Below are 12,088 nucleotides of genomic sequence, written 5' to 3' on the forward strand. Positions count from 1 at the left end.
GGCGAGCTGGCTCCCGGCCCGGCTCCGCCCCCGCCCCAGTGCTCTCCGGCAGCTTAACCCTCGCCTGCCCGCCTCCTGCCGCAGCCGCCCAGCCCCTCCAGCCTCTGCGGGCGGGCTCTGGCCCTCCTCCTCCCCCACTTGGCGGGGACGCGCGGCGCCGGGAGCTGACCGTGGTGCTGAGCTCCGTGCGCGGCTCCCGGCCCTGCCAAGGACGCTTACTGCGACACTCCCGGCCGGCCACCAGCGGTAAGTCGCCAACGGCCCTCCGATGTAGACTTGGAGGAAAGATTTGGGGGGAATTTTTGTGCGTTATTTCGCGCAGTGGACGGGCTGAGTGGAGGAACCAGGGTCTGCACCCTCTCAACCCTGCGGTGTCCTGCGTGGCTGATGAGGAATCTGGGGTCTGAGGGAGACGACCCTTTTAGGTCTGGCTACGGGAGGGGAGAGACCCCCTGCGCGCGGATGCAGGGGCTGGGAAAGAATAGATTAGATTCAAGACCGATTTTCTTTCAGTTGAGCAGCCCAGGAACACCTAGAGACTCCCTTTAGAGGAGGTGGGCCAGAACCTTCGCTCCCTAAAGGGCCCTTTGTCTCCCTGACGTGGGGGTTGGGTGAATTGGTGATGTTTTCACTGCGGATTCTATTTCTGCTTCATTCCCCAACCCACACCCACCCCATAACACGAGGCTTTCTCTCCCCACAATAGCCTTCGCTCCATCCATCCTGAAGGTTTTGGCTTAGACAGGTACCTTCTACAGAGATAAACTATAGCCCCATTTATAGCCTCTCACCCTGGCCCCAATGTCCTGGGTGTCCCTGGGCAAGGCTCCCCTCTGAGGCTTTTGCTTTCTAATCACTATTCACCTCTTTGTATGTCTAGGCTTCTGGTTTTACTGGATGTTGGGGGCGGGGCCGGAGAAGGCATGGCAATGCCAAAACTATTAGTCAAAATGTTTGTATCTCCAACCACTTCTGTTACATATGTGTACCTGAGCGATTTTTATTTTCATGCATGAAACACTCAGTCACTTTCATGTTAAAAAAAAAAGAAAGAAGAGCACAGAATTACCTTCCCAAAGGAAAAAAAAATTGTAGGCAGTTGAGCTAAAGTTATTTATCATATAGAAAAGCAGCCATTAGAATTACTTCATTTGCTCAGTTTGTAATAAATCCATATGCAAGTGCATACTTTGTGTAAGGTGCTGAGAGGAAAGGTTTACATACATGAGCAGTCTCTGTCACTACTTTCAGCTAGACCCTGCTCTGACTCCTAATCTTTTTTTAATTTTTATTTTTTTAATGTTTATTTATTACTAAGAGACAGAAAGAGACAGAGCATGAGCATGGGAGGGGCAGAGAGAGGAGACACAGAATCCGAAGCAGGCTCTAGGCTCTGAGCTGTCAGCACAGAGCCCAAAACGGGGCTCGGGCCCACAAACTGAGAGATCATGACCTGAGCCAAAGTTGGATGCCTAACCAACTGAGCCACCCAGGCAGCCCTAAAAACTGAATATTAGCCATGTTACTCACCCTTGATGGCTGGATCTCATGGTGCATAGGATAAAAGCATGGTGCATATGCTCTCCATGGTGCATAGGATAAAAGCCAAGACCCTCCCTGTGACCTCAGGCAGAGTACAGTCTGCCCTGCCCATTTCCCAGCTTCATCCGGCTGCTCTGGCCACCTGGGCCTGCTTTCAGAGTTTTAAACATTCTTCCTCCTTTGCTCCTCAAGGCCTTTCTGCAGGATGTTCCCTCTGCCTGGAATATGCTTCCCACGTCTTTTGCCTGGTTGTCTTCAGCTGTCTTTTAGATCTTGGTTAAAATAGCACATCCGTGAATCAGAGTTGATTAAATAAAGTACATGGTATGGTTCTTGTTCTCGTGGAATTTGCAAGTTCATTTTAGAGATGAAGAATTCGGTCCAGGGTCTTGGTGTCACTGAGAACTGTCTTAAAGAATGATGTACATAAATTATGGAATTAAAAACTAGACTCAGTGTTCCATTTAGGAAACTTAGATGTAAATATATAGCTAAGATGTCTCAAAAACATAAATACTTCATTTAAATAAGTAGTAGCTCACAGTTGACCACCATTGGAGTCCTGAATCTTAAAGAAGTTTTCAACCTCACTGGGGAGTTGCAAGACCAAGCAAGCACCAGAATGAGCAGCCAGTGATCCCTGAGTGTTATATACAAGAAGGCACCAAACCAGGAAAGGGACAGGCCTACTTTGCCCTTTGGGGAGGGATGTGGCACGTGGTAGAGGATTCTTTCTCAGGTTTCATGCTGGGATCCACTTAGGGGGTCTTTAGCCAGAGAGTTACAGAGCAGAGTGTACATTTTTGCAGCTGGGAACCTGGACGTATTTGGCCTCTGCCCTTAGGCAATGACAGTGCCAGCATCTGGCTTTCCAGATAAATTCCATTCTGTCCCTGAGAACTGTCATGGAAGGAGACTGCTCAGCTTGTCTCCAGTTGGACAGTGAGGCCTCTGACCCCTCAGGGTGTTCCCACCCATGTCACATATGGGCCTCACATTTCCAGAGAGTCAGGCTCTGATAAAATATTTTAATGTGGAATGTGACCAGATTGAACATACACTGGATTTCACATGATTGCTCCAGTGTTTTGCAAGTCTCTCATTCATTATTCTGGACATTACTGCTTATTGTCCCATCAATGTGCCAAAGTATTAAATGAACTCAAGAAATAGGTTTGGCAACATCAGTGACACTGAGTCTAGCCATCTTTAGCAGTGACTGCTATTCTGAGAGGCTATTTTCCAAGTTCAGAATGTGGTGAAATTTCTGGTTCTTCATGAGTTTAAATCAGTTCACTGAATTGAGAAATAAGAAATCAGCAGTTTTATTGATAGAGATCGATATCAAATGAACCACCTTAGTTCTTGTAGTTGCAAATTCTGCACACAGTGAAGTAATCTTTGTCATGCTTACTTGAAATTATTTCCAAAAGTGTGTTAATAAAAATATTTTTCTAACATAGAATAGAGATCTCATAATAAAATATCTCCAAGATTTCTTGTCATAGAAAGTATATGACCTTTATTATAATTTTTCTGAATTTGTGTAAGCTGCACTTTGGTTTTTAATCTCCATTTTCATTGTGCTTTCAAAATTCTTCATAAGAGCACATTTAGTATTTGATTTTTAAGTTTCCCATGAAGAAGAGTTTGGGTTTTTGGTTCACAGAATGTCTGTTGTGGTTAAGAGCACATGACCAGAATCAGACAGGCTTGGTTTCAAATCTTAGTTCTGTCACTTACCACATGTGTGACCTGGGCCAATTGACTGACTTTTTTCGACCTTATTCTCTCTCCTTTGTAAAATGGAAGTTATGTCTCTTATATGGTTATAGGTGAAGAACTCACCTGGTTAGGTAGATGCAACCACGACTCAAATCTGGGTTCTCCAACTCCAGAGTCCAAATATTAACCACTATGCTGTGTAAAGAAAATTCATCAGAGCTAAGGAAGGACTTGTCTCAGCCACAGAGGACTGTGGTGAGTGAAAATGGGATTTGCAGGTATAGGGTAGGAAAGGCTTGGGTGCATGACACCTCATAGGAGGCAGAAAGGTAACTTGAAGCACTGTCCCACTGTCCAGGATGCTGTCACCAAGAGCTGAGCTGCTGCCAGAGCCAAGTCCAGGTTCTGTGGTTTTCCCTGGCATAGCACTTTCTCCTATCTTCCAGCCAAAAGTCCCAAGTGTCCCCCTGTAGGGGAGGAAGTGCTGCCCATGAGTGGGAGTAGGGTTGAGGCCAGTCAGCTTGTCCCTGTGAGCCCCTGTAGTGGCAGCTTTGTCACCACTTCTCATTTTCAGCTTTAATGTTGTCACCTGGGCTGTGAGGCAGCCCCTCTCTTCACCTCCAGGTCTTCATGTCTAAGCATTTGTGAGACTCCGAAGCTGACCCTGGTCAGCTCATAACTGTCAAGCAGCTTTCTGAAGGTAGCTGCAAATCTTCCTGGGAAGTGGGTCTGAAAGGCAAGCAGGCTGACAGAGCCACTTGCCTTCACACCTGTGGTGTACGTCCCTCACAGGCTGTGCACCAGGGGCGGGGGTGGGGAGTGAATTCAGATGCTCCCTATGGAGAAGTCCTTATGAAAAGCCAAAGAGGGACACCTGGGGGGCTCAGTTGGTTAAGCTGCTGACTTTGGCTCAGGTCATGATCTCACAGTTGGTGGGTTCAACACCCATGTCACATGCCATGTGATGACAACTCAGAGTCTGGATCTGCTCAGATTCTGTGTCTCCCTCTCTCTCTGCCCCTCTCCTGCTCTCTCTTTCTCTCTCTGTCTCAAAATAAACATTTAACAAAGTTTTTTTAAGAAGAAAAAAAAAAGAAAGTCAAAGAAACCATCCCCAAACTCTCTCTTCTAGTCTTTCCTTCACCAGACTGACAGGACTGACCCACAGGTCACTCACCACTCCCAGCTGCTGGCACAGACTGAGCTGTGAGCTGGGTACCTGTGAAGACACAGCAAGGGAGAGTCTGGGGAAGTTTGCAGGTGCTCTTGGACATCACCTTCTTTTGGTCTGGTCTTGGGGGTCTCCAAGCTCACCCCAAAGGCCACATGTTTAAAACTAGAGCCTTGCTTCCCTTTTTCAAACCAGCTCTTAGCACAAGCCCCTTCCTCACCTTCACTCCACTCCCACTTCCTTACCGTTTCCCACTTTTCTTTGTCTGGATCAGTATTTACTGTTTCCTCATTGTTGATGACTTCTCTCTCTTTATTCAGTTGCCAAATCCTAGCATTTCTGCCTTTGAAAGGTCCTTATAACTTTACCTCTCTTTTTCATGACTTTGCAGTTTCCATCTGGATCTTATCTCCACATACTCAGACCACTTTAGTTGCCCTTTGTGAATCTTCTCTGCTCAAAGCTTCTCTCCTAATTTATTCTGTCCTCCACTTAGATATCAGATAAATGGTCTTAGACCACCAAATTCATTATTCCACTTTTTACACCCACCCACTCACTCAGAAGACTTTTATAGCTCTTCATTGATCTCAGAGTAAGGCCATACTCCCTAGCAATGCAAAAATGGTCAAGTTAACACTCCTATGTGGCTTCCCCCTCCCATACCAGGACAGACATCAATAGTCAACCACAACACCCTTTCCCATTGAACTCAGACTGGGCATTCATCTGGATGGCACTCTGGATGGCATTCCAGGCATCAATGCCTCTCAGTTAAGATGTGCATAGAAGGTGATACCTGGCTGCTCTCCAGCCCATCATGTGTTGTGTCTATCTAATCTGTCTGATCCTGGCCTCATGCCTGCCTCCTCTCTTTTGCCTTCTACCATGATGCTGTCTCTCTTCTCAGTGCTCAAGCTCAACATGCACCATTAGATACTCAGCTGTGCCTTGCTGATGGTCTCTGTGTAGACCAAGTCTTACCTCCTCAGACAGATGCAATAGCCGTGAAGAGCATTGTATGTGTCTCCCCTTCCAACTGATGAGCTACTCCATCCAGCCCAGGATACAGGCTTGGGTTTCCCTTTGAGTTTTGTCTCTTAGATGAAGGCAGGAACTTATTTGTTGAATCCTTTCCTCCACCACTTGAAAGAGCGATGATACTTCCCCCGTGAGGATGGGTGCTATTTGTAGAGTGCCTGGGCATAGAAATGGGAATCTGACTTGGCCAGGTAAACTCTGAGATGATGCTTGGTTGAGTTGAGAGATCACAGACACAATAGAATCAGACCCCAGTCTGTCCTCATTTAGGCTCCTTCTATGTGACTTTAGGCATGTGACTTAACTTCTCTGGGATCAGTTGTCTATGGAGCAATGAGCAGCCCTGGGGCAGTGAGTCTGGGTGGGGCCATCCCATCTCCCTCTCTCTTACCTCTGAAAGGATCCAAGTTTAGATGTCAGAGTTCAGCTCCAAAGCAACTATGTAAGCAGGGATAGGCAGAGGTCTTCTAGAACCATAGGCCTCCATCTTGGATACTAAGTGCCTCCTGTTTTCCTTCACAGCAGCCTGGGGCACTGGCAGCATGGAGCTGAAGAGAGGAAAGACCTTCATCAAATCCAGCCTGCAGATTTCCCATGAGAAACCCCCAGACCCAGCAGCCACTGCTCCAGTCAGGGAGGATGCAGGTCCCTGGTCAGTCTCACCAGGAGGGCAACAGCGGCCCTACAGTGAGAGAGCCCCACAGGTTAGTCCCAACGCCCAAGGATATGACAGATGCCCCAACAAGGGAGCAAAACCAGAACCCGAGGTGGGGGCTACAGCCTTCTGTGGGGCCACCTTCAAACTGGTACGAAAGAGCAAGACTCATGACAGTGTGCCTGGGGCTGGCAGGGTGAGTGCCACCACAGGGCACCTGGTGGGCAGCGCGAGTTTCCCAGGACCCTCTAGCAGCCAGCGCATGATTGACTACCGCCACTTTGTGCCCCAGATGCCCTTCGTGCCAGCTGTGGCCAAGAGCATACCAAGGAAGAGGATCTCCCTGAAACGACCTAAGAAGTGCTTTCGGAACCTATTCCACATTCGCAGAAACAAGACTGAGAACTTGGCCTCACTGGTAACCAAGAGGGAGAGCCTGTCCTCGCCTGGAGGCCCATCAGAGGCTGGAGGGCAGACAGACACAGGCTTCTTTCCCTTTGGTGAAGGACTGGGGCCAGACGGCCTATGTCAAGACCTATCTGACAGCGAGCTCCTGCCCGACTCTTCCTTTGACCTCTGTAGGGCCCTGTGTGAGGATGTGGCCTCACTCAAGAGCTTTGACTCTCTCACAGGCTGTGGGGAGATCTTTGCAGATGAAAGTTCCGTGCCATCCCTGGAACTGAACGAGGGCCTGGAGAGCCCAACTCAGGTATCACAGGCCCTTGAAAACAAAGTTCTTAGGGGCCCCTTCCAGGGCAGCATGGAACAGCTGGCATCACCCGCCCAAAATGAGATGTCTGACTTTGCCAAGTTCTGGGACAGTGTGAATCGCTCTGTGAGACAGCAGCATAGCACCCTACTGGGCCCATGGCTGGGAAGTCCCCAGGGGACAGATACAGACCGACCCAGGCTGGATACAGCTGGGCTTGCTGAGCTCCCCCTGTGTCCTTGCAGGGACCCCCACAGTGGCTCCAAAGCCAGCTCCATAGACACAGGTACCCCCAAGAGTGAACAGCCAGAATCTGTGTCCACAAGTGATGAAGGCTACTATGACTCCTTCTCACCTGGCCTCGAGGAGGATAAGAAGGAGGCTTCGAGCCCAGGCACACCTGCAGCTGCCTTCCCCCGGGATAGCTACAGTGGAGATGCCCTCTATGAGCTCTTCTATGACCCCAGTGAGGGCCCTGTTGGCCCAAGCCTGGATGATGACCTGTGTGTGTCTGAGAGTCTGTCAGGGCCAGCACTAGGAGCACCACTGTCCATGTGCAGCTTCCATGTGGGGGCAGAGGAAAACTTGGCCCCAACACCAGGTCCAGACCTGCTCAGCCAGAGCTTTTTGCAAAGCTCCTGGAAGGGCAAAGAGTGTCTGCTAAAGCTCTGTGACACTGAGCTTGCCATCACCATGGGCATTATCAATTGGCTTCGCCGTAGCCCTGAGCTCCGCACACCGCCTGCCTCAGCCCCTGGGGATACTGCAACCTCACCCAGGGGACAGACAGAGAAACTGGAAGCTGGCTCTGAGAAAAAGAGCCCAGGTCCAGTGAAGCTGGAGGTCAGGGGGCCTGGGGCTTCAGATGCAGGTAGGACCATTGTGGGCTCAGTACCCAGCAGGCGGGAGCTGTGGGCACATTCGCTTACCAAGGGCCTACTTGCTGGAGAGAGCAAGGTCCTAGCAGGGCCTGAGCAGGTTACTAGCTCTCTGTCCAGGGACCCATCTCTGGAGTGTGTGCAGGTCTCTGGGGAAGGAGGGACACAAAGCTGCTATGAAGGCTTGTTCTCCCCTGTGGGATCTGCAACCTCTGCAACAACAGACACTTGCAGCAAAAACAAAGTCTCAAACCTTTGGCCTAGCTCCCAGGAGCCCAGACCACCTGAGAATCTGGAGTATTTCCGAGGTTCTTGGAGGCCTGGTCCTGGGGAAAGCACCCTCGATGTAGAGCCCACCCTGACAGGCTGTGCGGCCCAGGTTGCAGCCCTGCAGATCCAACCAGACTGCCAACCCCCTACTAAACAGCCCCCAAGGCAGGACATGAGCAGTGGGCTCTGCAGGCAACCTCAAACCAGGGGCCCTGAAATTCAGCAGAAACAGCCTAACAGCTTCCCTAGCGTGGCAGTTTCATGTGGCCTGCCCTCCCTGGGTAGTCCACTACACAGCTCACAGGACCAGAGGTGCCCAGGCCATGTTCTTGACCTCAGCCAGCTCAGGGTGGAGCACACCAGGATGGATGCCCAGTCTCGTGCCTCTGTGGAGGACCAGCCCCTGTAGCTCAACTCAAGGGCTGTGGAGCAGGGGCACACAGGGGCCAGCTGGCCTTATAACCCCTCTTGGCCCTGCTACCCAGCTGAGACCCTGGGGCAAATTGCCAGGAATCCTGGACTTCACTTCCAAAAACCAGCACGAGTGAACCCCTTCTGCAAGTGTCCCAGAAAACTTCCTGGACCATAAGGGCCTCCCCTGAAACCAGCTGGAAGTAGGGGCCCTAGGCCATCCATGTTTGAGCCTCACGTGTAGCACGGACCCCCAGTCACCAGGAACTGCATCTTTGTGGCCACATTCAAGAGAACTTAAGACCCAACTTTCCATCTTTGTCCCTGATGTAAGGACTATTGGGGGGTAGGAGGTGGCAGGACACAAGCAAGTGGAGCAGAGCATTTTAATATGGAGGCATCTATGCCTGAACCCACCAGTTCAGCCAGGCCAGATACTGGGTAGCCTAAGGCCAAGGACAGCTGAAAAGCTGCCATTGCTCTCAAAGTGTGCCTCACTGATTTCCCCACAGAGAAATGAAGACTCAAAACCCAGTTGGCTGTGAAGTGGCCACACCTGGCTTCTCCTTATACAGCATGTCATAGAGAGGAACTCAGGCTTGAAACTGATGGGGAGATAACAGAACATCCTATAAATCGGAGGTAGAGGGAGCCATGAAGTCTGCATAGGGGGTTGAGAATAATAATGTGTGATCCAAGGCTTACGGGTGGGATGCAGAGAATGGGATACAGGCAGGATAGGGGGCCACGGATGAGCTCAGGAATGCCCACTGGCCCCACACAAGCCTGATCTCTACCTCCAGGACAAGCAGCCACAATGTGCTGGGGCTCTGAAGGACTTCTCATGGGAGTAAGAAGCAGGACAGGTCTCATCTCAGTAAGAGCCTTGAATCAGCAGACACCATGTGTTACTGTGCAACCTTGCCAGGGCTAGCCAAACCCTGAAGATCCTGTGGGTGTTGGTGAGTTCTCAATTACAAATCAGCCCGATAATTTCCCCAAACTTTCACTCTCTAAATGAAGCCAAGGATGGCAAAATATTCTTAGGGAAGAAGTTGATTGATTCTTCGCAACTCTGCCATTCTCATCCCTCCACACTGTCAGCATCCTTGCCTCCCCCTTCAGGAAAACTTACCTTGGAATGAAGCTGCAACTCTCTCATCTTCCCAAAAGCCACAACAACATGCACAACACCAACTGTCTAGAAACTTGGAGTGAAAGGTGGCCCACATCTTCAGGAAGGGCAGGTGTCAGGATATTGGGTACAGCAACAGACCACACATCAAGGTTCTCTGTGATAAGATCCTACCTCACCTGACATGCTGCAGTGAGATGTAAAGGATGGCCACCACAGATACGAACCTGTTTCTAGAGGAAAGGTCATCAGAAAGGGATAGGTTAAGTGGGGATAGGGGAGAAATGCCAACCATAGGGATGCAGTCTGATAGCTGATCACAGGCTGGGGCCTCTCCTGATTGTCTGAGGCTTCATTTCAGGGTAGAAAATGCTCCGCCCTCATTAACAACTGCTTACTGTAGCCTACTGTGTGCTCCTATAGGCCGCTGACCAGGCCTATCCAGACCTTGGACACTGAGGAAAGACAGGGCCAGTCTTCCTGGGAAATCACACATGATGCTTCCTCTCAGGACCTCCACAAATGATTAGTGTTATTGAACTGTGCTGGGAACAGGTTACATGTGGAATAGTTTATCTCATCCCTGCATCAACCTGGATATAATTGTTGTCATCATTTTTCAGATATGGAGACCAAGGCACAGAGTGCTGATGTGACTTGCCCATGGATGCACACAGCTAGTGTGTGGGGTTGATGGGGTTTGAATCCCACACTTTGACTCCTAAGGCCCAGCTCTTCACGAGGTTCTAGAACTTCTCTTGCTGAGCTCCTGCAGCAAACACCTCTTTCAAAGCCTCCACTCCTCCCTTCTTTCAGGGCACAGATGTCTGAGCACCGTCTGGGTGCCAGCCACATGTCCCCCTGTAAGCAGGCTGAGTATCTCATTCAGTCATGGCCCTTATCACTTTGTACTGCACCTGAGCAGAGCAAGTGCTCAGTGCATATTTACTTGTTCAAATAATGAAATATCAAAAGGTTGCTTGTGGCTTTCTGATTTTTTAATTAAATGTGAGTCTTGTGTCTGGAGAGTAGCAGAGTTAAGGTTTTACCTTGGCAGAAGCTCTGATGGAACATTTCCTTGATGTGATGTGGTGACTGGTGGTGATGGAGGCAAATCCAGCCAGCTCCAAGAGCGCTGGGAGAGGCAGGAACTGAGGAGGTTCAGGCACAGTCAGGAGGGGCCTAGGGTCAGGATGACAGGACAAAAGTAGACCCAGGACCCAGAGGTTATGGTGAGGGTAGTCTACAGTGACACACAGCAGGGCAGGACAGACAAGGAACAGGTCCTGCCTCCTGAGAGAAACGCCCAACCCAGTGGCTCTCACTCTGGGAAGCATCTTAAGCAATCCTGACACCCTAGAAATTCTCATTCTCAGCAATGTTGGGGAAAGTCCCAGCAGTGGCCTGTTAGGCACCTTGCTGGGAGAATGGATGAGGCACTTCCCTTTCTCTTGTGTCCAGAGGGTCTGAGGAAGCCAAAGACCATCTCTCTCCACATCCCACCCCTTAGGCTGCCCTCCTCTGCAAGAGGGGTCCAGGCAATGCCCGTCTGTCAGGGTTCTGCAGGCCTCAAGGATGTTCTACAGGTGATCCATGGAGAGCATAGGATCGAACTGCAGGGCCAGCTCCTGGGTTGAGTGCCTAGCCCAGTGTTGGGAGTAGCAGAGGCCTATGAGGCATTTTCAGAATTCCAGTCATTTTTTACTCTCTCATTCACATGGCTATAGAGGTTATAGGAGCTTGTTTCTCCCATATAAAGTAAAATCCTGAGAAGTACGTCTAATTGTTGCAGCCCATAAATATTCCACAGAGTCTGACTCACCTAGGGTCATACAGTGGCAAGTAGAGAGCTGGGGTTCACCCTGCGGCCTGTGAACTATGCCTTTCAAACATCCAGTCTTCCAGGGTTGCATGGGGAAATGGGAGGTGCTGGGAGGAGGCCAGGCAGCCTCCAAGCCTGCCCTAAATGTGGTGGTGGCCTGGACCTACAGCAGAGTAACCTGGAGTACACCAGGGGGCAAGGCAGAGAACAGGGGGGAGGTGATGAAAACAGGTAAAGACCAGCACATGCTAAGGAAGAGTCTGTGAACTACATCAGGGGATACTTCTTACCTTTCCTGGTTTCTTATTTTATTTTACTTTTTATGGAATGAGGATAAATAAGCAGGACACAGAACTCAAAAGACACAGAAGAGAAGACAATAAAAAGTAAGTCTCTTTCCTTCTTTTATCCTTCTGTTGTTTTGATTACAAAATTTATTCCCATTTACTACAAACAATCCAAACAAAGCAAAGTGCTGAGCCTCCACTTCCTGGAGCTTCTTGAACACTGGGTATGTCCTCAGACCCTTTTTATGCCCATGAAATAAACACACATGAATGTTAATCTTTTTTACTGCACAGTGCATCACAGACATCTTCTTAGCAGGTGCCAGCAGCAGGCAGTTTCTCCATTCTCTTGAACAATTCCACAGCAATCTCCTATAGGTAACAATTAATTTAGATATTCTCCTGTTGATGGCTATTCAAGTTATTTTGATTTTTGCTGTTA

At 49.6% G+C, this 12,088-nt stretch overlaps 1 protein-coding gene across 2 annotated transcripts; it reads left to right on the plus strand.

Annotated features, from left to right (window-relative positions):
• Window positions 1-2: 2 nt before the first annotated feature.
• Window positions 3-11,762, plus strand: AMER3 (APC membrane recruitment protein 3). Of its 2 annotated transcripts, XM_040474687.1 has the most exons (3): window positions 3-246; window positions 6,002-6,183; window positions 6,427-11,762. In XM_040474687.1, exons 2-3 carry the CDS (start codon window positions 6,022-6,024, stop codon window positions 8,398-8,400), a joined length of 2,136 nt encoding a protein of 711 aa, XP_040330621.1. In that variant the 5' UTR covers window positions 3-246; window positions 6,002-6,021; the 3' UTR covers window positions 8,401-11,762. The 2 variants fall into 2 exon arrangements, with proteins under 2 accessions (XP_040330621.1, XP_040330620.1); XM_040474686.1 differs by having other exon boundaries at window positions 6,002-11,762.
• Window positions 11,763-12,088: the final 326 nt, after the last annotated feature.

The sequence above is a fragment of the Herpailurus yagouaroundi genome, unplaced genomic scaffold (assembly GCF_014898765.1).
Source record: "Herpailurus yagouaroundi ecotype Mexico unplaced genomic scaffold, PumYag 140, whole genome shotgun sequence".
Taxonomy (NCBI): Eukaryota; Metazoa; Chordata; class Mammalia; order Carnivora; family Felidae; genus Herpailurus; species Herpailurus yagouaroundi.